The sequence below is a fragment of the Siniperca chuatsi genome, linkage group LG8, assembly GCF_020085105.1.
Source record: "Siniperca chuatsi isolate FFG_IHB_CAS linkage group LG8, ASM2008510v1, whole genome shotgun sequence".
Lineage (NCBI taxonomy): Eukaryota > Metazoa > Chordata > Actinopteri > Centrarchiformes > Sinipercidae > Siniperca > Siniperca chuatsi.
In genome coordinates, this window is record NC_058049.1 from 31,045,623 (window position 1) to 31,073,611 (window position 27,989).

General features: G+C 43.6%; 2 protein-coding genes across 5 annotated transcripts; both read right to left on the reverse strand.

Annotated features, from left to right (window-relative positions):
* Window positions 1-127: 127 nt before the first annotated feature.
* On the reverse strand, window positions 128-7,941 carry sil1 (SIL1 nucleotide exchange factor). 3 transcript variants are annotated; one of them, XM_044206173.1, is made up of 12 exons: window positions 6,703-7,941; window positions 6,100-6,212; window positions 5,553-5,691; window positions 5,353-5,458; window positions 5,081-5,162; window positions 4,605-4,691; window positions 3,254-3,349; window positions 3,048-3,169; window positions 1,897-1,993; window positions 1,640-1,804; window positions 1,302-1,466; window positions 128-1,151 (listed from the first exon to the last, which is right to left on the reverse strand). In XM_044206173.1, the coding sequence occupies exons 2-12, from the start codon at window positions 6,205-6,207 to the stop codon at window positions 954-956; spliced, it is 1,365 nt and encodes a 454-aa protein (XP_044062108.1). In that variant the 5' UTR covers window positions 6,208-6,212; window positions 6,703-7,941; the 3' UTR covers window positions 128-953. The 3 variants fall into 3 exon arrangements, with proteins under 3 accessions (XP_044062108.1, XP_044062107.1, XP_044062106.1); XM_044206172.1 differs by lacking the exon at window positions 6,703-7,941 and adding an exon at window positions 6,356-6,420 and having other exon boundaries at window positions 5,553-5,657; XM_044206171.1 differs by lacking the exon at window positions 6,703-7,941 and adding an exon at window positions 6,356-6,420 and having other exon boundaries at window positions 5,553-5,720.
* A 150-nt stretch (window positions 7,942-8,091) lies between these two features.
* spdl1 (spindle apparatus coiled-coil protein 1) lies at window positions 8,092-27,988 on the reverse strand. Of its 2 annotated transcripts, none has more exons than XM_044206170.1 (14): window positions 27,723-27,988; window positions 18,702-18,863; window positions 18,176-18,352; window positions 15,703-15,897; window positions 15,296-15,445; window positions 13,028-13,126; window positions 12,653-12,763; window positions 12,410-12,550; window positions 11,903-12,009; window positions 11,173-11,293; window positions 10,665-10,731; window positions 10,314-10,499; window positions 10,100-10,169; window positions 8,092-8,414 (listed from the first exon to the last, which is right to left on the reverse strand). In XM_044206170.1, the coding sequence occupies exons 2-14, from the start codon at window positions 18,861-18,863 to the stop codon at window positions 8,270-8,272; spliced, it is 1,731 nt and encodes a 576-aa protein (XP_044062105.1). In that variant the 5' UTR covers window positions 27,723-27,988; the 3' UTR covers window positions 8,092-8,269. The 2 variants fall into 2 exon arrangements, with proteins under 2 accessions (XP_044062105.1, XP_044062103.1); XM_044206168.1 differs by having other exon boundaries at window positions 10,299-10,499; window positions 27,723-27,987.
* Window position 27,989: the final 1 nt, after the last annotated feature.

Below are 27,989 nucleotides of genomic sequence, written 5' to 3' on the forward strand. Positions count from 1 at the left end.
TTCCGTTAGCCGCTGGTACTACCGGTTCGACTTTTCAGAATAAAAGCATCGACAAGGCCGCACTCCCTGTACTGTGCGGAGAGCTGCGGGGAGTCGCTGAAGTAAAGGGACGGACAGCAGACAAAGATTTTCATACCGCAGCTGGAGTTTTATTGACAGACGGTGTTGTGATACAGGTCATGTTTCAGCACCCAAAAAGAGACTTCTAACACAAAACCAGTGGCAGTGTGACGTCACTACAGAGCCACCCAGGCAGAGGTCATTACGGTGGACCTTAATGTGCTGTCAACTTTATGTAGTGTGCAGGCTGATGTAATTAATAATCCTAACACAGATCGAGTTCTAGCAGCTCTCTGCTAACTGTGCAGGTGACAGCAGCTGCTCTCTGCTGAGGTGGAGTCCACACGCTGTTCCTGCAGTGCTGCTGGCTCTTTCATCAGAGCCAATTCAAGGGGGATCTCAAATGCAACATTAACAAGTCAATGACAAATGGCTCCTGAACCGCTGATAGCCTACTGGACCGTCTTAAAATGCAGTCCCATCATCATGGACCGAGTATGAATACAGTCTGAAGTAATTCTGCTCACATGCTGTGGCTCATTATAGCGACAGATGAACATCCGGGTGGGAGAACACAAAACAATCCAGAAGCAAAACTTACTGTTTACACAGCACATACATGTTTATCATATGGACCAATGGATTATAGCTTCAGCTTCCAACACTATCATTTCTGCTTTAAAGGTAACCCTGCAGGGGATCCCCACACAACCCCTTCGTTTTAATAACTTACTTATTCTTAAGTTATCGACACAAAGTAAAAATATAAACACACAATAAAAATGTTGTAAGGCCACCGATGAAGTCTTAGGTCCAGTTCATACTGACCAGCCTTGTGTCCCCCTCTCTGAATTGTATGGTCATGTAAAATATCACTCCGTACAATCCTCTCGTCATTTCATTTTGACTTGTAGAGCATCTATAAGTTCTACAATCTCTGCAAAGTAGCCGTTCTCATCTCCCAGAATCATTTCTGACTGGACCATTTCCTGGTACTGGTCTCTCAGAGAGAGCAGAGAGCCCAGCAGAGAGCTGTCTGAGCGGTACTGTTCCAAACACACGGGAGCCATCGCCAACAAAGCCCGCAGAGCCTGAAAGAAAAACACTCCAGTTCATTTGTTTAGTCAGTCTGGGTTTCTTAAAGGCTAATACTGCTCATTTCGAATTAAAGCTGCTTATAATTTGTGTTAATTATCTAATTTTTTTTGCTCTTCATCTACAGTATATCAAAGTCAGTCCACCTTCTCTCTGTAGTCATGCTCCGTGGACTCCAGCAGCTGCGGGACCAGACTGCACCAGCCCTTCTCCAGCAGCTCCCCCTGCAGGGACACCTTAGAGTACTGACGCACCCGCTCCTCCCGGGAGGCGTCCAGCACCGGGTCCAAACCTGCCTGAGAGATCAGCTCCTGGTGGAGCAGCAGAGACCGGCATCACTATCGTCTCGGAAGTCATATTCTGCACCCTCGACAAGTTACAGTCCCAGCCAGAAACTGAAAATCGCTCATTACTAGATCTAGAAAAATAACCCTGAGGGAGACTTTACCTCCTAGGCTAACTTAAAACAGCTTGTCTGTTGTACCTTCTCGCTGATCAGGTCATATAGCATGGTGACAATGCGTGTACGCAGAACTCCCCCTCCATCTGCCCTGAACAGCTCTGATAGGACCTGCAGCCCTCCATGTGACAGGAAGTGATGCTGTGCGTATGGAAAGTGACGTAAGAGGGAGGCCAGTGCAAACAGAACCTGACAGGAGGACAGTAAGACAGAAAACATTACAGCTGCAGTGTATGCGTTTCTTCTGGGCGGTAAGTTGTACGGTGGGCGCGTGCAGGTACCTTCTTTTTGACTCGGAGCGGCTGCGCAGTGGCCAGTGTGGTTAAGAGCGTCTGCAGAGCACCACTCTCCGCAGCCTTCACCTGAACCACCGGGTTACTGCAGGGCAGAAGCACCACTGTTAGAAAGTTCCCATTCTGCAGGAGATGTGTGTGTTACTACAGCATCATTTCCACATCTGTTGTTTATTGGTAGAATAAGCAGCTCTGGACAGCTGACTGTTTCTGCAGACAATCGACACTTATGTTCACTCGTCTGATGGCCGGTGGCCGAAAGGAGGTTCATCAGCTTACAAAGGGAAACACGAGCTCACCAAACCCTCAGAAACTAACTTTGGTGTTTTCATTCACACGCTGAACGCTTGTTCTTTTTAAAAAGGAAGGGTCTAATTAAGCACTGTAGGTGATAGTTGGGGAGGGAGCGGGGGGCTTGCTGGAAATAGACTGCGGGGGGGGGGGCAGAGAGAGAGAGAGATTTAGTATTACTTGCATTAGTTGGATTAGCGTTTGCGTCGACCTGCCCAGGGACAGCAGATGGAAATGAGCTAGTAGCTAAATCTGGTACACGTCTTCTCCTTGAGGGAGGTTCATTTTCTTTGGACAGTGACCGTCATTTCATTTTAGCTAACATGTGGGGCCAGTAAAATACAAAATGTAAACCTCAAAAACACTGCAGCTGTAGTGCCCATTGGCTGCACTGAAGTAACCGTTACCTTGCCCACCAACAGGTCTACATCCGCAGGTCTCAACTGCTGTCGTTACTTCCCTTGCCTATAGTTGGCAAAGGCTGACATACTAAAAACTGGTCTGAACAGGACCAGCACCTTTAGGTGCTCCGCATCTGAAATCCAATCAGAACTGAACCCTAACTGGTGAGGCAGATGGTCTATGTTGATCTGTTCCATGCATGGATGCTACTGCTGCTCTGTCTGACATCTATTTTCATTTGTTCCAAACAAAGTGGAAACATGAACTGCATCACTTCCAAGACCTCTCAGACACGCGCTTATATATTATACAATTACATAACTGTACTGTCATTTCCTAAGAAACAGATGGTGTACACTGTATTGATATTACACAGATTGGTTGTTATTATGTACAGCACATAAGTCAGATCTTAGCTAAATATAATGAACATGTTGCTGGTGTACCTGGCCAAAGCAGATCCCAGGACAAAGGCAGAGCTTTCCTGTAATCTGAGGTCAGAGCTGTTCAGACCCTGTAGCATGAACTGGAGACCCCCCATTGAACACAGGGTCTGAGCATTATCCACCTAACACACACACACACACACACAGGCAAAGTTAGAGACTTAACTCTCAGATCACACCTTCAGAGCAGATGTGTGTTCTGTTACCTGATGCACCAGGTACTCCAGCTCCAGCAGGATGTTCAGCCTCTGCTCTGTAGTCGAGCTGCTGCTGTTGAACTGGGTCAGCAGGCGCCTCATTATCTACACAACACACTTCAGGTAACATCTGTCCTGCAGCTGCTTCACAATAGAACCCTTTCTCTGCTCTCTCGGAGCAAGGGTTTCACTGCCAAGCAGCTGCAAGAAGCGATGAGTTTGCATTAACAGCTTACTAACACCCCCAACATGCCAGTGTGTGCACACAGCTGCTTTCTGACCGGACCTCTCTGCTGAAGGCAGCTTTGTCACTGGCGCCGCTCTGTCCACCCCCTCCAACCACGCTCAGTACTGAGAAACGCGATGAGTGTGTGATATCATGGGAAAATCCCAACCGGCCCGGCCCAACGTCCTCTCGCCCTGGATGATGCCGTGCACATGGGCTGCAATGACGTTTCCAACAGTCTTCTGAGTTACTGCCGCGGGATTTCAGGGAACTCTCGACTGCCTCGCGGACCCGCCCCCCCACACGACATAGCTTTTATTGATCACCTCTTCTGGAAACGTCCAGTCTTGCATCGCCCTGATGGTCTCCACCCAAATGGCCGGGGCTCGCGGCCTCTAAGTGACGATATTTTCTACTCTGTCTGGGCCTCTCCCTCACACCGACTATCCCACCTCGCAGGCCCTCACCTGGTCACCACCTACAGAGCAGCTTGCGGCTGGGTGGGCTTCCTACTACTCCCAGAGTAAAACTCTGGAGAGCCCTCACAGCCGTGGTCATCCAGTCAGAATCCGGCCACTGTACTCCCTGTAACACGCTGCGCTCTGTTCTGAAGACGGCTCTGATGGCCGCGAGAGCAATCACAAACAAACGCTTCGTTAGAGTTGGAGAGGCTGCCGGTGAGCCAGACTGTAGCTGTCCTAACCCGGCCAGGCAGAGGCCGGGTTAGGACAGGGAGGGACTGGAGGGACTGCTACTGCGGGATTAGCCCCGCAGCTACAAATGATTTTCATTCTCAATTAGTCTGCCGATTCTTTTCTCAATTCATCATTTACTTGATAAAATGTTAGAATAATGTAAAAGATGCCCGTCAACATTTCCCAAAGCCAAAGGTGATGTCCTTAAATTGGGACCAACGGTCCAAAACCCAAACATATTCAGATCTGTGTCAGAGGACCAAGAAAAGCAGCAAATCCTCACATCGGAGAAGCTGGAACGAGTGAGTGTTTGACATTTTTGCTTGAACAATGACCCAAACAATTTTCTGTCCGTCCACCAATTGTTTGCAGCCGATTAGTCTGCGATTATTGCAAGTGTAATACGACATGGACGGGTCATTTAGACTGCAGACTGAACCTGAACATCCGTCTCCACCAGCAGGTCCAGCTGAGCCATGTCTGTCTTTAACTCCTCGAGGGGACGATACTTCGACGCCACAGAGTCCTGCAAACACACAGCAAGGAGAGGACGCACACAGTATAGTCTGAGTGTGATAAGTTGTTTCAGTCATGAATAAAGATGCACACTTCTTTAGATTTTGCACAAGCTCAAATAACAATATTACTCAATTCAATGTTAATAAAACATTTTGTGTCCAAGGCACGCTTTTTTCATTACATTAAAAAGTACAAAGAAATGTACCTCCAATATTATATATTTTTGGAAGCGATTATACGACTGGCTTCCAAAGTTTAACGATGGCAATCCCCTCTAATGGGCTGTGCATGACCAGAGAGCTCACAAACCAGTCGTCAGGAGCACAAATACAAAGTACCGGGACATTTATTTTCTGCATGCTGTACTGTTGCCTGCTGCTCTGTGTCTTTGCTCACAGGGTTCAGGTCCTCCTTTATCTTCTTCATGGCCCGTTTCAGCTCATCAGGACTGAAGGGGGACTGGATCTCTTCTGTCTCCCTGCAAAGACAGACCTTTACTTCGGATCTAATCAGGTTTTCTCTTGCTCCTACCACCTCGTTTGCTTTGCGGTGGAGGCAAGCCCAAGAAGACTCAAGGCTGTGATCTCGGTCTCTGCTGCTTCTACGAAGTATAATATATCAAATAGGTGTTACTTGATATTGAGTCCGGTGTTACTCTTGAGCCATACCTGTGTTCCCGTGTCCCGTACTTAAGCTGCTCTTCTCCCAGTCTGACCTCCCTCTGACCTGTCTGCAGATTCAGCCTCACATGGGAACCTGCTGGCACTGCCTGGCCTGGCACACACACACACACACACACACACGTCTAAAACAGAATAGGACGTTTTTCGACTATGACAAAGTACAAGTAAACCCACCAGTACATTACCTGGTTTAAGAGTCTGCCACTCCTCAGTAGGTTGGACAACCTCCAAATCTCCTTCATCAACCATCACCTCCTCCTCTTCACCACCATCTATTTCTTCTCCTCCTTCTGTATTCTCCACCACAGTTAAGGCAGAGTCAGACTGCACAGACAGAAAAACTGACCAACGTTCTGGAAGTTTTGATTTAAAAAAAAAAAAAAAAAAAAAAAGGTACAGTTCACCCCAAAATCAGAAATACATATTTCTCCTCTTACTGTAGCGCTGTCTGTCCATCTGGATTGTTTTGGTGTATATGAATGAATATAATGAATGTGAATATAATGTAACTGCATGGCACTCTGCAGCTCACACCAAAACAATCCAGATGGATAAACAGCGCTACAGGTAAGAGGAGAAATGTGCATTTTTGATTTTTCCTTTCAACACATAGGAATCAATGCAACAATGCCTTTTCACTTATGACACCTTTGACACAATTTACTCACTACTTCACAAAAGGGTTTATTTAAAATATAAGGCATGAAAAAAATAGAATCCAACAGAACTCACCTTTTGGCCAAAAATGCTGACCATGTGACAGCAATGCAGCCACAAGAGAAGAGCCAGAGTCAAGCAGCTGAATGAAGCTCCTGTAGCAGCGCCAGCCATCAGCCTCATGGTGGCTGAAACACAGGGGAGCACAGGCGCTCATCAGCACATCTTCTTCATCACCACCACCACCACCACCATCACCACATCCTAAAAGCTCATTCCACCTGGATCTGCCTGATCAATGTGGAAAATGAACGAACTGGGCGTCTCTCACCAGGCCAAACTCCATTCACAAATATGATGTTTTAATGTTGCCTTGTTCATTACAGGCAACGGTGCGTTAGGAAAATATCATCTTTATCTGTTAGTGTCTTTTTGTTACTTTTTGAAGCTTTCATTTGACTTTGAATTGTTATACTTTATTCTCCTGTTAATACATTATGTGACAGATGTATGACCACCAAGTAAGTAGGTGTCAGTATGGATTCATGAGTCCAGATTCTGAAGTGACCTAGCCGACCTTTCCACGTGTGACAGTGACTAAAGCACGAGTGGCTGAACGGATACTAGTACAAGAGTAACAGCACACCTGTAGAGCTAGTCAGGTTAGCAACAACTCACCTGTTTCAGTGACTGAAGGCCTGCTGCGTCTTCACCGCGCACCTGAAGGCTTCCGTCACTTTCTCCCTGCGCTCATTGGTCCACGTGACGCTTCTTCGTCTTTATAAAGGTGTGATGCGATTGGCAAACTGAGCATTACTGCCACCAGCTGGTGTGGAGTGTAGTTCAATCATCATCTGTATCGTCTAAGGCTTCGAATAAAGCGTCCTCTCGATCGTAGAAAAGGTTTCAGTCGTAGCCACCTGGACCCTGTTTCCACTGTTTGAGAGGACTTCCGGATGGGAGCCGAAGCGTCTTGACTCTGGAAACAGCGGCCAGATGACTACGACGACGGGACACTCCTGGCCGAATGAGGGACTACACCGCCTCGTTCTCTCGATCTCAAACTCCGCACCACTACATGAGGCGACCGTAAGCAACAGTGCTGGAAGGCCTGCAGCCATCAGAGTCTGGGGCCCAGGGCCCGACTTGAAGCAGCTGGATAAGCAGGGTGGCTCACAGCCATGTTATATAGCATGTTTCACGTGACTTCTGGCTGCCATCTGTAGCCACCACCATGCAAAATCAGGTTTTACACATCATGGACTTCATGGCAAAATATTTCAAATAAGATGACAAGACAATCAAGACAACTGGTGTTTTGAGTCGAGTTTGTTCACTGATTAATCATCATACTTTTTATTACAGCTTAATTCATCCTTATGTTATGTATTGTAATACAGTCTGGGCCGGCACATGTCCCACTTATCAAGAAGATTTTCCTAATCCAAAAGAAATGTTTGAGGATTCATGTGCTCCGTACTCGTACTTCTGGCAGTTTTTAATGTGAACTTTAGATTGAAGTCATTTAAGTCTTCCTCAGACATTCACTCATCTTCCACGGCACACTCGAAGGACTGATCTTCCTCATTGTCGGACTTCCTTTAATCAATATTCACTGAAATGCAGAGGACCATCTCTTTGGAGCGGTCTACTTCCATCTCTACAATCTACATAGTCTGCATTATCAGTATTCAGAAAACATGTGAAAAGAACTAATAAGCAACGATTTATCAGGTTCATGGCTTTCATTGTAATGCACCTCAACTTGTAAACATCAGTTTTGTGTTACTGCTTCGTCTGATGAATTACCCAATCTTTGTTTTTATCTTGTTTTTCTTATTTAAGTGTGACTGCTGATATTTATATAGGGGAGGCGTCTTCACTAGCCATTTTGGCTTCCAACCTCTCCTGCACACTGTTCAAACTATTTTTCCATATTCTTACTGTCTTTCTTTAAGCATATGTGCAAGTAAACTAAACTAATACCTCTATTGTTGCAGCATTAACAGATAATTGAAGTTCGCAGACTGATATTCACGTGTTTCGGAAAACTGAACACAAATACTGTATGTTGCAATATGTTTTTAATAATACTGTAAGATTTAAATAAATTGACAGTATAAAGCAAATACAGTGAAGTCAGCAGGAAAAAAGGGACGATCAAAAACATTTGAATGAAAGGCATAAGACTATTTTCAAAGAATATCAGACATTATAGCAGCATACATACATATTCAGATGAGTCCTATTGCTGAGCACATTGGTTCTCCATACTGCTGTTGGAGCTGACATGGATCATTTCTACTGTTCTTTGTTTCTTTCTTCTCTCCTCTCTCTTGTTCTGCTGCTGGTTCTCCTCCGTCTCCTCTCTACAGTCCGTCACAGGAGAGCTAAAATATAAATGCAAATATACAATCCTGGCTCATTTTAACACCTGTCACATTTTAGTTCCAAACCAAGTAAGAATTTACATCTTCTTGAACGGAAAAAACCCTCTCAGAGCTGGGTTGATTCTTCGGAAATTTCACTGTCAGCAATGTCCAATGAAATTCTCGTTCATTTAAAGGTTCCCTGTTGAGTTTTTGACCTCTAGCAGCACTATGGAGCCGTGTTTCTGTGAGTGGGTCCCCATCGTTTGGATCACGTTCGAGGACGCACATGCAAGTGCACATGGGTCCTGCCAACAGTCTGCCACCGTTCCACTGATCTACAGGTACGCTAACACGCCAAGATATACTGCAATGCACCACCGAAAGCAGCGAAGAAGAAGAGTGGTAGCTAGTAAACGTGGATGTGAACAATATAAAAATTAAAACACCCAAAAATCAGCTTTGCAAATGTTTTCCGAGGAAGGAAATACATTCAACATGTTTGTCGGACCTCAAGGATTCACACCCCCTACCTAGTCCACATCAGATTTTGTGAATTATCCTAGTGATCAGAGCAGACTACGGTCACCGTAGCAACAGAAGCCTTTTCTTTTGTTGAAGCACGATAAGCTAAATATGATCATCACTGCTAGAGCTTGGAGTCCACTGCTGGCTGGATGCGCGCTAAGAAGACAAAACAGAACACGAGGTACAGTTTTGTCTCGGACACGGTGTGCAATTCTTTGCAATTTAGCACTGGAATTTCTGTTTTAGTCAACAACAACTTAGTTTACACTACAGTTTAGTGTAGCTTTAGTCAATATACATTTTGCTGGATTTATTCAAATTTTAATCATTAATTTTCTGATTTCATGTCAAGCTGAACTATTTATGAAATCTTAACTAGTTGAGTTTGAGTTTTAGTTGTGGCTGTAGTTAGCCTATAACACAGTGATATCCATGAGGGAAGAATCATTCACGTTGCCGTGTTCTGTACGGATCTGCTTGTCTGACGTCACATTATTGTTTAGTTTTTATTTGTTGCGATAGGGCGGCTGTGACTCGGTGGCAGAGCGGGTCCACCAATCGGAAGGTCGGTGGTTCGAGCCCGGCTTCCCCCGGCCCACGTGCGAGTGTGAGTGGCTGAGTTAGTTTCTTTGTTCTGATGAGCGGCTGGCACCTGCCATCAGTGTGCGAATGTGGTGTGTAGCGTGAAGCGCTTTGAGTGGTCAGAAGACTAGAAAGGCACTATCCAAGTACAGTCCATTTACCAGAAATTATAATTGTATCTTAATTTCATTTTTCATATATTTTTATTTGCCTATCGTTAATGAATATTAACTATGTCAAGTTTCTGTTGATAAATTAAACAGTGCTAAACAAGTATGACACACTGGACACAGTAGAATACAACCCTACTAAAACACCATGTGCGGGTTGAATGCATTATTCAGACAGAATTCTTACAAAGTGCAGAGAGAAGTGAGACGGCCCTAACTGGTGTCTCCAGCTGAGCTGAGCAGGAATGAACAATGACCCGAAAAATCACAGAACCTTCAGATGGCTTCTTGACTGAACACGATTCGAATCAGCAGCACAAGAATAAAGCTTGACCTTGAACTGGGATGTAGACAGCTAACTTATTTATGTGTTTTGTACATCTCAAAAGCCATAAAATGACCTGGACTCCACACAGACATACTGACCTGGCAATCACAACAGGATCATCTTCACTGATCTTCACACACTTCACAGGCCGTGGCTCAGGCTCTGAACCTATGACACAAAATGGCAACGATTAACAGTGCCACCAGCAAGTACTTAATACTTTGCCTTGCCCTTGTTGTGTGTACTGCTTACGTAATGTAACGCTTTCATCCTGCGTCAGCGGCAAAAGTTACTGACCTCCAAAGCACACACCTTGTGTGGAGCTCACTGCCTCAGCTGTAGGAGAAGTGTCCCCTTCAGGGTCTGCAGTATTTGTGACATCCATCTCCACGGCGACAACCTGCTCGCACTTGTCAAGCGTGGTTTCCTCAGAGGAGGGTATGACGTCAACAGGAAGCTTCTCCTTCTTTCTCTTCTGGATCAGATTCTTTTTTGCCTCTAGAGACAAAGATGGCAAGAGGCAGCAATGTTACACTCATACAGCGACAATTAAAATGTACCTGCATCCATGTCGTTACAATCAACAAGTCCTCAGATTTCCTTCCATAACACCAGAGACACATGACTGGTGTCCAACTGTGGGTTCGGCATTATTCGAGTTACCTTTTGGCTCATATTTGTGTTGTAGCTCCTCTACTCGTAGCTGCAGTTTGATCTTGTCACTCTGAGCCTGTAGCAGGGAACAGAAACATACAATCAAACAGTAACTCAATCTTATGTTTGTATATGGCCAGCAGTATATTATTGTTAACAGATAGCATAGTCACTAACAGTATCTTAGGGCTAAAGCAAGACTAAAATATGGATGTGTATTATTACTTCTGACAGTGCCCAACCACAAAAGTTCCATCAAATGACATCATGGATCAGTGTGTATCTAGCTTATATGGAAACATGTTCACTTCCCAAGCTAGGCTGCTCAAAGGTGTGCTCACCTCAAACATTTGTAAATCTGTGCTCTCTTTGCTGTTTACTGAGATTCTATTTGTTCTATATTCAAAATCCTATTTTGGAGGATAGCGGTGTGAGAGCTGCTTCCAGCTGCATTGCTACATGATGAAGAGATACAGTATTTACGGAGGAAACACCGGCTGTCAGAGCTGCCTGGTACCTGTTTGAGCAGCCGTTCAGATGAGAAGAGTTTCCTCTCCAACTCCAAAGCTCTCTGGCTCTCTGACAAAGATTTCATCCTCTGCAGGGAAAGCTCATCTCCTAGACGCTCTGCATCCTTACTGAAGACACACACACACACACACACACACACACACAGCTACAGCTAACCAAGGACCGCAAGCATATAGATAAAGAAAAATCCATCCATACCCTCCTCTGAACGGCAAGTGGTCTGTAACCCATCAGTCATTTTACTTCTTTACAAAATGACAGGATTTAATCTGTGAACTAAATGTGCTATATATATATTTTTTTTTTTACTCATAACTCCAACACCACAGTTGCAAAGCTACACCATTAATCAATGAAGCATCACTTAATAGGAAGGTATTGAACCATCTGACTGATGGAATGCGTGACCTGAATTTGTCTCCTGATGAGTATGTATGGAGGAAAAACAACTGGCTCCAGTGTCACCATATAGTTTTGCAGTAGTTGTCTTTTGTTTGTCGTCTGTGCCCCGTCCTCCTCTTTGTATCAATTTATGAAAAATACTAATTTTACCTACTACAGGGGTCTTCAAGGTTCAAATGTTTTAGGTAGCTTTAAATGTGGTTTCTGCAACATACCATACCGAACCATAGAAGTAACAAACCCAACTGTTTGATCGGGTGAGGTACAGCACTGGCCAAATGACTTATGAGGCATGAGAAGGCGGTTCCACTCACACAGTGTTGTTGAGCTTCATTTGGAGCAGGTCAGTGTAGTAAGTTTCATCTTGGCCGTCACCGCTTTCTGCTGGAGCAGGATTAGCTGGCCGAGACTTCAACATCATCTACGTGTACGCACACAGACATTTTTATGTCGACAGTTCTGTTTTCACAGGCACTTAATGTCACTCCATGTTTTAGGCAAAGGAAGACAAATTCTCAAAAGTGAATTCAAATGTATCATTGAACAAAGTTTCATACATTTTATGTCCTGTTCTCTTGAACACATCTACAGTTATGGTGTTAATCCAGTGTGCCACAGTGTGATGATAATTCTTATCCTCGCATGTTAAACCTTCTCCAGGTTTTGGACAATAGATTCTATCCAACAGAATTTGATTTGTATCATCATAATATATATAATATACTCTCCAGTAATTGTTTTGTACAGCGACTGATCCATTTTTTTGGGTCTACCAACAGTGGTGTTTTTCCTGTTGATAGAGAAGACTTTTAAACACTCACCTCCACCTTCTCCAGTCTCTGCAGTTTAGTCATTAGATTTTGGATCTCTCCATTTTTCTCTGAGAGCATGGACTGAAGCCTCTCCAGCTGAGCAGGATCAGCCCTGGAACCCTGGAGCTGCATCAGAGTGGCTATCTGGACCTGCACAACACATGCACATCCATGCAGCGATTCAAGTTACAAACATCAGTGCATGTTTACAGCCGATGTATTAGTCCAGCTGCCCTCCACGACACACAGTACCTTCATGCGCTGCAGCTGCTGTTTGCTGAAGGCGTGCTGTTTCTGCAGTGACTGATACTGGACCTTCATACTGATGAGCTGTCTCTCCATCTCTGCACGCTTATCCTCCAACTGCAATACAAAAAGTAAACATACGCACACTGATTTTTGCATTTAATTGACTTTAGCTAAATTTGACCTTGTATGCCAAATATTTAGGTGCATAATGACGTTCTCAACTGTACAATGTTGGAGTTACAGAGAATTATTGTCAATTTGTTGATTTTGAGACTGGGTAGAACAGTTTAACATAAGTTTAGTTTTCTACTTCAGCAAAGACAGAGCCTTTCCTGCGCTTCGTCTCCTGTAGTGTTTGCAGCTCAGTTTGGGTTTTACCTCAGCAAACAGGGAGTTCCCTTTGCTGTTGGGATCCTGGGCCTGCTGTAGAATCTGGTCCAAATGGATCTGGAGGTCCCGGTTCGCCACACGAGATTTCTGTGAAGACACACAGCATGAGCATATACAGACACATACAAACACAGAGATGGAGCAAGTAATCGGGTTACAGTCGGCTTTCTCCAGTAAGCAAATCTGTTAACTGTCATGTGAACAAGAAACCCCGTTTCAGTAATTGGGTAACCGGATTTCTCATCTGCTTTTTACAAGTATGCATGTGCAGGACAGAGACTTCACACAGGGAGTGTAACAGCAGCAGCAGAGCAGCCAGATGAAAGCAATGCATCATTGTATTCTAAATAATTCTACCAAAGTCTGACTAATGCTGGGCTCACACTACGCGAGTTTTAAAATCCTAACCGACTGTGAAATCGGGTTGCATCACACACATAAGGAGAAACTCCACAGATTTTCTTCTCTCTAATCCCAAACATTCTCACACTACAAGATTTGACAACAACAGCGCATCACACACTACAGGATATTATTATCGGGCCAGAGGGAGCAATTCACCACCTCACGTGATCTCATGGGGAAGCAGACGTAAACAAAATGGAGACTGACGTGGTGCAACAACTGGCTGTAGTGAGGCTTTGAGAAAATGGTTGGGGAGACACGGTCAAAACGGGTTGTCTATTCTACAGTGAGAACTGGAGGTGAGATTTTAATCTGTCAACAGTAGTATGCTAGCTAACGTTAGCCTCAAGGGCTACAATGTTTACCATTGCTTCCGTCTCCTTGTAGACTCTCTCTCATTGGCTATTGTGGTCCCGCTCGGAAAGTACTGACATAATCATCCAGATTTTAAATGCTAAATATCAAACGTTTGATATTATCAGGGGGGGCCCCGATGAGTCTGCGAGCAGTTCGGGAGGTTTAAGACTGGATCGGTCCCACACCAGATTTGGCCTCTGATTGTCGGGAGGGGTGAACCGGGGAAAAATCGGCCTAAAACTCCTGCAGTCAAAACTGAAAGTAACACAAAGTAGAAGTCTAGAAGTCTAAATAAGTCAGCGTCCACCACTGAACATTTGATGGTCTGTAAAATTCAGACACATTTGCACTGTGAGGAAAAGCTTCTATAATACAGGAAGCTGAAGCAGCAGCAGTAGCAGTGTACTGCACCACTACAACAATACAAATAAGTGAGTAATGCTTCCTAAATAAGGTCGGGGTTAGGGCAGAAATCTGATATTCTGTTTATGTGGATTTACAGTAGTCAGGTTACTACAGTGCATGTAAACACTGTGTAACAGTTATCCACCGTCCCTTAATCATCTTAATAAGCTACAATTAACTTGACAGTTCATGCACTATTACCTTATACCGTATCATCATCATCAACCGGTAAACCCACTTTGTACTTCACACTAATTTTAATTTTATACTTATACCCACTTGGTACTTAATTTATCTGGCCTGTATTATAGTGGATTATATTCTGATTGCTTAGTGCTTCTCTTCTTGTGTGCACTGACGTGACAGCGAGCTGCTGTGACAAAAGAGTTTCCCCTCGGGGATCAATAAAGCATTTCTGATTCTGATAACCTGATGAGTATGCAAATGTACTCATTGTACTGTACTGACTCAATCTCGTCATGCAAACTTTGCTCTGGTGCAAGAAGCGGATGCTCGAAAACTGATTGTTACAATCATCATCATACCTTGGCTGCTCTCTGTGGACCGAAAAATAATCCCCCAAAATTTTAGAGTTTATTTTTTCCAAAAACTTCTGTCAGATTCTGACTCTATATATCTATATTGTATCTATATAGGTATCGGTAGATAATTATTATTCATTTTCATTATGTATTTTTATAGTAGATGTGATTTTGAGACATGCATTAAAATGCAATGGGAGAACAGAGAAAAAGTGCTAATCCCTGTTTCCTCTGAAGCAACTGAAGTGATAAACATGATTTAAAAACCTCTGGACATACACCATGGCCAGGTAGCTATAAAACCTAAAGATCTACCAAGGTTTAACATCACATTATATAAAAAGTGATAAAGTATTGAACATTGGCAGTTTCAGTCCAATCAATATTGGAATCAGCTTTCAATGGCCTGTATTGATAAAACTTGATGACCATAAGCATATCAATGTGCACACAAAAACAAGCCCGACCAAAGTTAAAAATATGGCAGCTGAATCTACTTATTTCAGGTATGAAGTGTACAAGTGTAGTTAAATGGTGGTATGTTTACCTCTAATGCATTAAACCAGGAAACAGCCTCTTTCTCTCTCTCCTCCTTCTCCTCTGTGATTCGCTCCAGGTGGCGCTGCAGGCTGCTATTGGTCAGCTCCAGCTGCTGCTCTCTGTACTGAGATTCCTGCAGTGTCTGCTCCAACCCCACCTGGTATACAAAAACCATTCACCTGACTTATTAATATAACTCCACCTGCTGGAGGAAGGCCAGGACACCATGTGGAATACGCTGAGATCAGGATTGGCATTGACAAAGAAGCAGAAGCAGATTACAGAAAGTTTAAGGCGGCAGCCTGTAGATGATTCAAACTACAGTCTCACTGAATAACCGTAACTGTACAAAAGAGAAATAAAAAGATAAAGTCCAGATATACTTGGTTTCAGCAGTTGTCTGCTCCACCTCACCTTAATGTTCTCCAGCTCCACAATCGTCATCTGCCCCTCCATCATCTCAGATGTCATGGAGCTCTGGGTGTGTTCATTCAGAGCTCGCAGCTCCTCCATCTTGTTATTCAGACTCTCAGTCTGCACCTCAAGTTTGTGTCTCAGCTGTTTCTCATTCAGCTGGGATTCTTCCAGAGCTGACTGCTGACTCAGCATCTGAGAAAACACACAGCAAGACAGATCAACTGTTACTATATTTGTAATTAACTGCCTTGATATGGTTCCAAGAGGTACTGATCACACACACAACCGTTTGCTAGATTCTTTATTCCACCACTTTAATGCCAAAATGTTTCAGTCTCTGAACTGCTTACAAATATCTTGCCTATATAATTGGAACTAGAAAAAAACTAAACTTTCAGAGGGAAGATGTTTACTTGACAATTCATTCAAATAATTCAATTTAATGCAAACATACAGATAGATATGAACTACTTCTTCTCCTAACCCCATTAGCAGCAGTGTGCTTTTCTACGGAGTTGAGAAAGACAACTACAGTTTGGACCCAATGGTCATTCTGTGAAAATGACATGCAAAAACATTTTTCTCCCTCATGTAATTTCTCCCAGACAACAAGCTTTAATATCAAAAATGTCTGACCACCATGCATGACCAATGATATTAAAAGAATATGACACCTATAAAGCTGTACCCAACATGCATTTACAATGAACCACTTCTTTACTGTATTTCTATTTTTTTTGTGACTCGTTTCTTTTTTCGAAATTGTATTAAATTGTTTTCCTTGGTGTTAGAGCAATGCCAGTGGTGTTTGTGTTATTCAGAGCTACATTTATGGATTTGTATACATCCAGCAGACACAGAGCAACATTAGCTTTCATTTGGAGTCACGTTTGTGCCATGCTGATGAATGTAAAACCGGATTTATGCTTGACAAGGGAAGCCCTGCTGTAGATAACTATGGCATAAATTTTGATTTATAGCTCAGAGTCTGACTTCAACCCTTTTATAGCACCCCGGCAACACCACACGGATGTATCATACATGCGAGGCCATATTATGCTTTGATTATATTCCCGACGGTAACTGTGTTTACATTCTTTCATTTACTTTGTCTGTAGAGTGACGGTGGGAGACGCACATACTTGAGTTACATCCAAGTAACTTTTACCTTTTTTTGGCCTTGTCACTAACTGACGTGCATTCATTCCTCGACAGCGGGGATGGCAGAGAGCAGAAGGTTTGCAGTGGAGATGTCTTTTCAGACGGTAAGCAACGCTCCGCCTGTGTACTCGCTTGGATCCGCGGGGTCGCACTGCACTCCTCATGTGAATAGACAGGCAAACAACTGTCCCTACAGCTGCTGCTGCGAAGCTAACAGCCAGAGAGGTCGAGACGCTTTCCCAGAGCCAGCACAGCAGCTCCAGACAGCGACGCTCACAACTCTCCTGCTGCTACAGCTAACATCACAACAGCAGCACAGCTTGGCAAACTAGAAAGTTAGCTGAATGTCCGTGGGCAAGTCCTTTAACGTCACCTGACACACACATCATGGCTGGAACAGTGTTTGTTTGTTTCCCATTCACAGAGCCAGGGCTGAGTACAAACACCGGAGGGTTTTTCAGCGCACACACTGAGCGGACAGCTAGCGGACAGAGAGGAGATATTCACTGAATTTGACAAAAAGACGTGTACTGGATTAGAATCTCTGACCCACCTTTAAGTTACCTGATACATACAGCCTTGCGCCGATGTTCTGCTATGCAAAAGCCCTCCTGTTTATAAGGCCTAAATATTTCAGGAAACTCACAAATGGCAAGGACCAGTTCCTCGTCCATTGATTTGCACAGCAAAGACACTGCATGAGGCGAAAGGCATTCAAAGGAATTCATACTTTTCTCGGAGTCATAACCCAGTCAACTCTGAACACACAGACAGGAGACATATTTTTAGATTCAGGTAGGGCTGCCTCTCTCTCTCTCTCTCCAAACCTCTCTCTCTCTCTCTCTCTTTCTCCAAACCTCTCTCTCTCTCTCTCTCTCTCTCTCTCAAACCTCTCTCTCAACCCCCAATCGGGGCAGCAGTGGTTATGGAGATACCACTGCTGCCCCGATGTACAGTTACATTTTTGAGGAGTTAGGCATGTAGGCTCCGAAGCTACACCAGAACTCCTTAACATACAACTATAAATCAAGCCTAAGTCGGATATTCACTCTCCTTTTACTTCTGTTTGGGTCTCCACCAGCTCCTGAGGGACATATATGGCTCTTGAACTGCTAAATGCTCCACTATGTTCACCAGTTAGTCACTAACTTGTCAGTCTGCTGTTTGTTGATTCTATTCAGTGAGATTTAATATAAAATGATTTATGGATGAATAAATAGAACCCAGACCCATTTGAAAGTAGTTCTGTGTTACATTAAAGTCAATAGGGCTTCTAAGACCAGACCAGACAAGACCATATTGGTTGTACCTTGTTGTTGAGCTCATTGAGTGCTATGCTGTAGCTCCTCTCCAGATGTTCTTGTTGTTCCTGAAGCTGCTGTCTCTGCTGGTTCTTCACACAGTCATAGTCTGACTGGAGAGACTCAAGCATCCGAGTCTTTAACTCCACTTCCTTCTGCAGGGAGTACTTGTCTTGCTCGAGGGCCTTTGACACAAACAACACACGTAGACAGGTGTAGATGTTAGAAACAACGTCCCGATTACTCAGAATAATCCACACACCTCACTATGAACAGCTTTCCAGGGCTCTACAGTGATCACATTTCACTCACATATGCAATCGAATGTAACTAGTGCCCCTAAAAATAAATGTAAGCGTTGAGCCCTACTTTCATACTTTGTAATGGAGAAATTTTCAGAGACTGATATCTCAAGACTTGGAAATATAAAACTGAAAGCAATGCATGGCTATGGTAAGAGACAAAATGACAAAAAGAGACAAAATGTGTTTTTCTGTGATTTGGGTAAGATGACCCTCTAAAGTGCAGTCATACCTCGAGTGCATTGGTCATCTCCACTCTTTGTTCGTCCAGTCTGTTCTGCAGATCCATCTGCTGGTTGAGGAGATCCAAACCAGCTTGGGCAGCCTGACGGACCTGCTCGTCCCGCTCCCTCAGCTGGCTCCTCAGCCGCTGTATCTCCTCTTCTGCTGCCATCTGGAAAGAGGAGGAAAACAAGATGTTTGTAAAAACCTGCTTTATGCTTTCAGTGCCGTGCTCACGGGAACCCAGCAACCCAGCACATGACTCACCAAATAAAGAGAATGCTGAATTTCAATGGATTTGTAATATTTGAGGATAGACTTTACCAGACTTTGCTTCTAGAACTGGCCTCTCATATAATATATATATTATATATATATCTCAAATGTAGGCCTGGGCGATATGTACCAGTGATAGACACTTCATCAATAGCAATACAAAATAAAAATAAAAATAAAAAATGAAATTGTTCGATAGAATGTTAGTTTCACTTAAATGTGGTAAATGCAAACCGCCATGAAAGCACATAACGAATACGCCCCAGCTCATGAACAGCCTTTCATATCCCTTGATTATGGAGCGTGAACAACAGAACAGCGTGGAGTGAGTGCAGACTGTGGAGCCGGTGAGGAAACTGTTGTTGAAATTAGCTCAGTTAGCTGTGCAGATAACTTAGTGGTTCTAGCACAGGAGCTTTAGACGGCGGAGGAGGAGGTTTTCAGGAGCAGGGCGTGGGGGACACAGCGGGGAATGCTGAACTGGAGCCGGCGAGCAGGCAGCCTCCCAGTGAACACGGCCAGACCGGGACAGACGGAGGCCAGTTTGACGACAGGGAACACAGTACCGAGGTGATTTACAGCGGCTCCGACCAGGACTCTGACTCCGAGAACGACAAACTCACGGCAAGTTCAGGCGGGGACAGGAGAGGCATCAAGTGGGAGAGGAGCCAGATTATTTTTCACATCTAACTCTGTGAATTACGGATTTATTTCCACCCCAGCAGAGTTGGTGATTGTTGGAACAGTGGAAAGACTGTCAATCAAGACGGTTTTGGTGAGTTTTATTTTGTTTCTGTATGAACAAGTGTGAGTGAAGTGTGTTTTACAATGAGTTAACAAGGCAATTAAGCTGGTCTGAGTTTGGTAAAAGAGAGAACATTGAATTCAGAAGGTGTATGGTTGTATTGTATTTCTTTTTTTGAATGTTTTAACAACTCTTAAATTCTTACACATTGCACCTTTAAAAATAGGCCATAAAAATTTACCAGTAATTAGATTAGACTGAAATGAAACATTTTATCGTGATAGATTTTTCAGCTATATTGCCCAGCCCTAATCAAAAGAACTTCTTGCACAAAATATCAATTCAAGCACTTTCAATGACCCATGTCTATTTATGTCTATTTTCAAAAAGGTTTTGATCCCCCCCGTCAAATTCACAAACTTTCAAGGAATTCAAGGACACTAAGGGAACCCCGAACCATATGGGGAAACTCACTATAATATTTCTATTTGTTTATGTTTCTATTAATTTTTATTCTTTAGTCTTTCTATCGTGTCTCTTGTGTCTTATTTTTCACTGATCAGATGGCAGTGTTTTTGTAGTGAAGGTGCAAAGACAGCTTCCCACAAGTTAAAGACATCCTTTGTCTGACATAAGCTCCATCATAAATTGACATTTTATCCAGTTCCAGTTTTAAGCCTTAATTTTATGATACACTTTTTAGTTCCTTGTCGTTTCACCCACGTTTTAACCGGGTAAAAAGGTCTGGATCATTTACATAAGCCATAAGGATAACACTTCTAAAACTGCAAAAACCAGTAAAACAATCACGGCTGTGTGTAAGGACTGTGAACACCAAAAATCTGTGAAAAGAACGAGATGATTGAAGGTTTCGTATCGGTTGCTTCTGCCCAGGTGAAGCATATCTCGTATGCAGTCATCTACTCCTGGTGTCCCGATCACTCTCCTCTCAAATGTCAAAAGCCTTGATCTCAGACTCTGCCGCCACCCTTCCGTAGCTAGCATCGATTAATGCTGGTACCGGTGCCACTGCTGCAGAAACCATGGACGTGGATGCAACCTCACCACCAATGGCTATCCCAGCCCAGCCAGGCGCTGCATGGGTTCAAACAGGAGCCAGATCCAAGGTCCCTGTTCTGAGTTCCACACCCAATCAGACCTTCCGCTGGTCTCAGCCGTCCAGGACTGAGGTGGTTTGTGGCGGTAAGACAGACTCGGTAGGGGCTGGACCTCAACATCACTTAGCTCTCTCAAACCGCTACATGATTCTGTCTGATTAGGCTCCGGTCCACCCAGCAGCTGCCCCCGTGGTGCCGCTACCATCTGACCTGGACTCTTCTCTGGCTACAGCCGGTGCTGCTGTCTCTTCTCCACCTGTCGCTGGCACTGATCGGGCGACTGGTCCGTCCATCTCAGGACAGCCAAACAATCGATGGGGTAGCTCCCCTTCCTCCCATCGCAGGATGCTGAGGGAGGCTGTGATCAGGCAGTCTGGAGGTCTCCCTCACCCAGACCCAGCAGAGGACCATTCTCCCAAGACAGACCCCATCTCCTCACCACAACACTCCCCTGTCCAGTCCGCGCTTCCACAGTTGGTGAGGTCGCAGCATTCTGTGGTCACTTAATGTGCGCTGTTTTGTCGTGTCAGCACTCAGTCTCCATCCCTCCGTCCGCTCTTCTCCCCTACTATTAGGGCTGTCAACTTTAGTCGTTTAGTCGACTAATCGGTCGATGCCATTTTGGTCGACTGACATTCTCATTGGTCGACCAGTTGCAAAATTTTTTTTTTTTTTTTTTACCAATAAAGAAATTTTCATTGATTTACTCCTTGATATTTATTCCTTTATTAGCAGTTATATATTACTGTATTCTAAATATAATTAGCCTATGTTTTATACCAAACTTTAAATGCTTTAATTTAGGCTATTTTATAACGGCGCCACAGTTTTGCGCACCACATGAACACTCGGGAACCGCACCTGTGGCTGGCTGCACTGCTGCTTCGCGCTCAGTAAGGAATATAGGTAGTTTTGCTGTATTCATTCAGTTAGAACGCTACTTGTTTTGGGCTTTAGTCGAAAAAATGTCCAAGAAATCTAAATCTTTTGTTTGGCTGCATTTTACAAAAAAGACGACAAGACTGTGGAGTGCAAGCTATGCGGCCTAAAGCTAACTTACCATAGCTCAACGACCAATATGACCAATCACCTAAAAGCGGTGTTTAGATATAAATGTGTCAGACAGCTTTGGACATGACAACAGAGCAGTGGAATATGGCTGAAGACATCACAGACGTTCTTAAGCCCTTTATTACACTGACCGAGCTGTTGTCGGAGGAGGCTAACACATCCCTGTCAGCGGCCTTCCCAATGCTTGAGAATCTAAAAAAATGTCATCTTGCCATCACAGATAACGATAGTCCAACAAAGAAGAAGTTGAAACTTAAGCTTGTGCAGGAAATAGATCGATGGAAACTCAAAGACCGAGTTGTGATGACAAGCAGCCTGTACATTTTAACTGCAGTACTGGACCCGCGCTTCAAACAGCTACCTTTTCTTAATGATGAGAAACGGGATGAGGCCTATTCTGAAGTCGTAAAACTAGCACAAAGGCTAAGCCTCTCGGGGACAGCGCAGAGCAGACAGGGGATGATGAGGACCCGTTGGCAAAAAAAAAAGAAAACGGCATAAGAGAAGGAGATAGCGATGCTTCTTTGTGGACATGGTGCAGAGGATGATCCTGATGAGCCAAGCACACAAAGATCCTCTTGCGATTTAAATGAAAGATTATCTTCAGGACAGAAGTAAAGTGGACACTGCTGGAAAAATAATGAGGAGAGATATCCACGACTTGCTCGGGCAGCCAGACGCCTGCTCTGCATCCCTGCAACCTCCACTCCTGCAGAGCGCATATTTTCCAAAGCAGGATTTATTGTTAACAAGTCGAGGAGCTGTCTTTTACCCAAGAATGTGGACATGTTAGTGTTTTTGGCCCACAACATAAAAAAGGTGGACTAGGCCTGCAGATCTGTAAGTAGCCCTAACGGCTTTATTATGCTGACTCAATAGATTTTGACTCAATTTATTTGTACACTTGACGCGTTTGAAAATAGTCTATATAATGTAACAAAACGAAAATAAATCTATAGGCCTTCCTACTATACAGCCTATTATTATTAGTGTTTTTTAGGCTATTTTGGGTTTGTTTGTGTTTGTTTTAAAACGCCTAGATCGGCGTATAGCTTTGAAAGTAAAGAAGAATATACAGCCTGTATGATCGAGAGCTTTTGTTAGGATTTTTCATTATTTGGCAGTTTTAGCAGTTATATTTTTGTAGCGTGTGGTGGTCAGGTGCACGATTGTGACGGTCACTATAGACCTAGGACAGAACTCCTCACTTTGCAGTTTAAAAAATAACCTAATTTTCAAAGAATTGTATTATTATTATAGTTTTATGTATTATTGATGTTTTTCGTTGTTGTTTTATAAATGCTCTATTATAATTGTTTAATAAATGTTCAATCAAAAAAGACATCGCGTTTTTTTTTTTTTAGTCGACTGATCGTTGCGCAGGACAGGACTTTGGTCGACTAAGCATTTCTTTAGTTGACTACAGCCCTACCTACTACACTGATACTCTGCGATAACATAATCAGGAGGCCTCACACTGTCTCCCTGGTGCCACGACCTCTGTCATCCTGGAAAAGTTCCAGGGTCTATTGCCAGGGTCTAGCCCGGGGCAAGTAAATTTAGCAACTCACAATTGGTTAAAAAGAACTAAATATGTATTTTTCCAGAGCTGATGATGGAAGTAGCACATATTGATCGGCCACTCGCGAGTATTGATGGGTACTGGAGATTTAATGTGAAGACCTGATTCCTCTGTGCACTTTATTGCTTGGCTCCTCCTGTTGTTAGCAAGCACTTTTATCACTTTGTTTTTGTATTGAACTTGTTGAAACGTAATAGTAATAGCACTATTAATAGTAAGCTAATGAAGCTTAGTGAATTGTTACAAACAAGCTAAAACAAAACTGTCTGTATGCAGACTGTTTAGCTTAGTTTGCCACGGATCTTAAAATTTGGCAAATTCTTGTAAACTCACTGCTGGCTCTTGTGAACACTGTGGCTGCTCTAGAAACAACATTTAGTTATATTTAAAATATTAAATTCTAGCCCTGTTATGAATTTATTATTTTTTTAAAGAAAATATTTTTTTTAGTAGTAGTATTATTTTATTTAGCAATGTAAAAGAACCAATAAGAGTATTGATAAAGAACCGAACCGATAAGAGCATCAATAAGAATAGTAGCATCAATAAAATCCTAACGTTACCCATCCCTACTCACGGGAAAAATGGCGGCTAACATTTTTGTTGTTATTTGATAACTGCTAATAAATAAAACACTTTGTATTTAGGGCAAATAAAAATGGACTTCGGTCCACCTGACTCACTTGCCTAACTGAACCCTGCTGGGTGTTGGCCAGTCCCCTTGGTCCCGCTTGCAGATGGTGCAGAACGCTGCAGCAAGACTTCTAACTGGTACCAGAAAACGAGACGAGCATTACACCTGTACTAGCATCCCTGCACTGGCTACCTGTCAAATACAGGACTGATTTTAAGGTTATTTTGTTTTTAAAGCCATTCATGGGCTGGCACCCCTGCAACCTACATTTCAGAACATATCTGCCCCTACTCCAACGCTAGGCCTCTTAGATCCTCAGAACAATTGTTTTTAACTGTTCCACAAACTAGGCTTGTGGGTAAGGGAGATTGTGCCTTTGCGGTGGCAGCTCCAAATCTTTGGAAAAGCTTTCCACTTTAACTTAAATTTTCCCCTTCCATTGACACTTTTAAAGACAAATCTCAAGTCGTACAGAATTTCAATGGCTGCTCTTAGTGGTTTTAGTATTATATAATCCTGTATTTTTTATAAATTGATTAAATTTTTATTCAGTTTTATATTTGTGCAAGTATTTTGATAATGCCTTGTATTCTTTAGTTATTATTGTGCCTTTTTTGCTATTGATGTCATTTTACTCGCTATTGTTCAGAATCAAAATCAGAAATACTTTATTGATCCCCAAGGGGAAACTCTTTCATTACAGTTACTCACTATCACGTCGATGCACACTTGAAAATAGAAGTACTAAGCAAATCAAAATATAATACACTATAATACAGGTAAGATAAATTAAGTACAAAGTGGATATAAGTATAAAAGCTAAAATAAGTGTAAGTATTGCAGTGATGTTAATGATCCAATGTCCAGTTTAATGGCTTCGGGTCATACAGACTGACACTTAGAGGGAGGAGTTAAAGAGTCTGATGGCCACAGGCAGGAATGACTTCCTGTGCCACTCTGTGGTGCATTGTGGGGGGATGAGTCTTCCGCTGAAGGCGCTCCTTTGTTTGACCAGCACGTCATGGAGCGGGTGGGAGACACTGTCCAAGATGGCGTGTAGTTTGGCCAGCATCCTCCTCTCTGACACCACCGCCAGAGAGTCCAGCTCCACCCCCACAATGTCACCGGCCTTACGGATCAGTTTGTTGAGTCTGTCTGAGCCCCAGCATGCAACAGCATACAGGATAGCACTGGCCACCACAGACTGAAAACATCTTCAGCACTGTCCGTCAGATGTTGAAGGACCTCAGCCTCCTCAGAAAATAGAGGCGGCTCTGGCCCTTCCTGTAAACAGCTTGAATGTTCTTAGCCCAATTCAGTTTATTGTCGTCGGCGGGGGTGGTGAGAAGGCTCCGGTGAATTCGACTCCACGCCAACCAGAGCACTGGACTGTAGCCTGTAAGGACAGACATGGTGCAAAGCACCCGCCTCCTCCACCTTCACATTGGGACCTCCCGCTGGCCAACAGGTTTGACATACTGGATAACGCAGGACTTTCCTCCATTGGAGGGACGCCCCCTTCTTCCAGCGGTCAAGTCTTCCTCCTCCTCTCGCCGCAAGTTACTGAAAGAGGCCGTGATCAGGAGAAGCTCTGGGGCTCTCATTCGTCCTGAGACGGCAGAGAACTCCTCTGCTAAGGAGGATGCCGCCCCCTCGCCGTAGCAGTCCCTGGCCACAACTATCCCAGGGACGGCTGATGGAACTCAGCAATCTTCACGATCACCGACTCTGCCTCCTTTTCTATCACGAAAATCATAGTGCATGTCGGCACCAATGACACCGCCCGTCAGCAATCGGAGCTGACGAAAGCAGACTTCATCTGCCTCTTTGACCTGCTCAACAGCACCGGAAAGCATGCTTTCATTCAGGTCCAATTCCTACACTGGGTCGTGGAATTGGCCGTTTTAGCAGGATCCTCAGTCTTCATGCATGGCTGCAGTCTGTCTGCAGTACCCATGACATTGGTTTTATTCACAATTTTAACTTATTCTGGGATCGTTCTTCCTTGTTTGCACGTGACGGTCTTCACCCAAACAAGTCAGGTAGTCGCATGCCGGCGGCTAACCTGCAGCACGCTGTACTGTCCTCCTCAAGTAGTTGACTATTTACATCACCTGTTTCCCCTCGCTCTTCTTCTTTCTCTTCTCTGCCCACCAATAACAGCCACGCACCCTCTGCTGTCACTACCTCCCCCTTTTGGACTGATCATAGTGCTGCTATCTAGAGCCTGGATCCCTCTAGTGCTACTTTTAAAATTCCTGTGGTAATTTCGGATAGGTCCTTAATGCGAAACAGACAAACAATATGCCGACACAGCAATAATAATAATAATAATAATAACTTAATAAAGATCCGGGCCAGAACCCGACCTCCAGTCTCAACCTCAAATCTGAAGTAGCACAGACTTTTTAAGATGGCTCTTCTCAATGTAAGATCCCTCTCTAATAAAATGTTTATTTTATTGCTTTTGTGTATTTTATGTATTTTATTTCTTAATATTTCGTCATTCACTGTGATTTTTTATTTCTCTTGCTGTGGAGCACTTTGTTTTGATAAGTGCTCTATAAATAAAGTTTTATTATTATTATTATTATTATTGTCCATGTGTACTCCCAGGTACTTGTAGTCCTCCACAATGTCTACACTGACCCCCTGGATGGAAACCGGGGTCACTGGTGCCTTGGCCCTTCGTAGATCCACAACCAGCTCCTTAGACTTTGTCGCATTGAGCTGCAGATGGTTCTGCTCGCACCATGAGACAAAGCTCCCCACCACAGCCCTGTACTCGGTCTCATCACCACCGCTGATACATCCCACCACAGCAGAGTCCTCAGAAAGCTTCTGAAGGTGGCAGGACTCTGTGTGGTGCAGTTCACTTTAATTTGTACAGCACTTTGGTCAACTCCAGTTGTTTTTAAACGTGCTAATGTTACATAAATAAATTTTATTTCATTTAATTTAACTTGGGTGATGGTAGGTGTGTTCCTGTGTGTGTGTCCTTGTTCCCTTTTTATCTAGGTTACTTATTTATTTATAACGTATTTATTTTTGTACACATAATCTCTCAGACCAGTGTCATTTTAGCTTGGTGGCAAATTATGTGCAGGTCTGCACCACAGTAATGCTGAGGTGTTTATCCAATTACACAAAGAATGTGTAACTGGTTAAAGAAACTAACGTTATGTCCAAGTAACCCTGCGTTAAATAGAGGACCTGCAACTATTGTTGAACATAAAGTTTCCAGCCACGAGAGTTTTCAGCTCTGAAATTCAAACAGCTGACAAAACCACAAATAAATGGTTACCAACTGCTTGATAGATAGCAAATGCGAAATCAGCTAAACACAACAGATGGTTTACGTTTGATGAGATACGTGGCTAGCTAACCTTAACGTCTGTATTCTCCTAATTAACCATTTCGACAATAATGGCGCTTGAACTCCTTTACCAATTTGTTTTTAATCTGACAAAACACCATTAACTCGATAAATTTCCTTGAACCAAGCGACTAAGTAACTCTAGACAACATTTATTGAATTGGTATTGACAATGGCTATAACATTGACACATTATAACAACGATAATAACAAATGAACACATAGTTACCTTGTCATCGACCAGTTGTCTATTAACCGCCCCAGTTTGAATCCAGCTCCCAATAACTGTCGCGATACGACATCTTGCATCAACGAGAGTTGTTCCTGATTGGTCAGGCACTGTTGATCTCTGTCTAAACCGTCTCTGCTGTAAGCATGGATGGATGTATTATTAGAACTGGATACCGGACCTCAAGATGGCGCCTATTCAGTCCAATGAGAATTGCTCGCCTGGCGCATACTATTATGTCAGTGCCCGATCCGTACTGGCTGCCCG

Excerpts from the sequence above, each read along its gene's own strand:
- sil1 (XM_044206171.1), bottom strand. The coding sequence starts at position 6,405 with ATGAACAAGGCAACATTAAAACATCATATTTGTGAATGGAGTTTGGCC. Across the intron at positions 6,213-6,355 it reads TGTGAATGGAGTTTGGCCTG|CCACCATGAGGCTGATGGCT; the intron begins GTGAGAGACGCC and ends CCTGTGTTTCAG. Across the intron at positions 1,152-1,301 it reads AGCATGACTACAGAGAGAAG|GCTCTGCGGGCTTTGTTGGC; the intron begins GTGGACTGACTT and ends TTTTTCTTTCAG.
- spdl1 (XM_044206168.1), bottom strand. The coding sequence starts at position 18,863 with ATGGCAGCAGAAGAGGAGATACAGCGGCTGAGGAGCCAGCTGAGGGAG. Across the intron at positions 15,446-15,702 it reads TGGAGCTGGAGAACATTAAG|GTGGGGTTGGAGCAGACACT; the intron begins GTGAGGTGGAGC and ends TTTGTATACCAG. Across the intron at positions 13,127-15,295 it reads CCTGGTTTAATGCATTAGAG|AAATCTCGTGTGGCGAACCG; the intron begins GTAAACATACCA and ends GTGTCTTCACAG.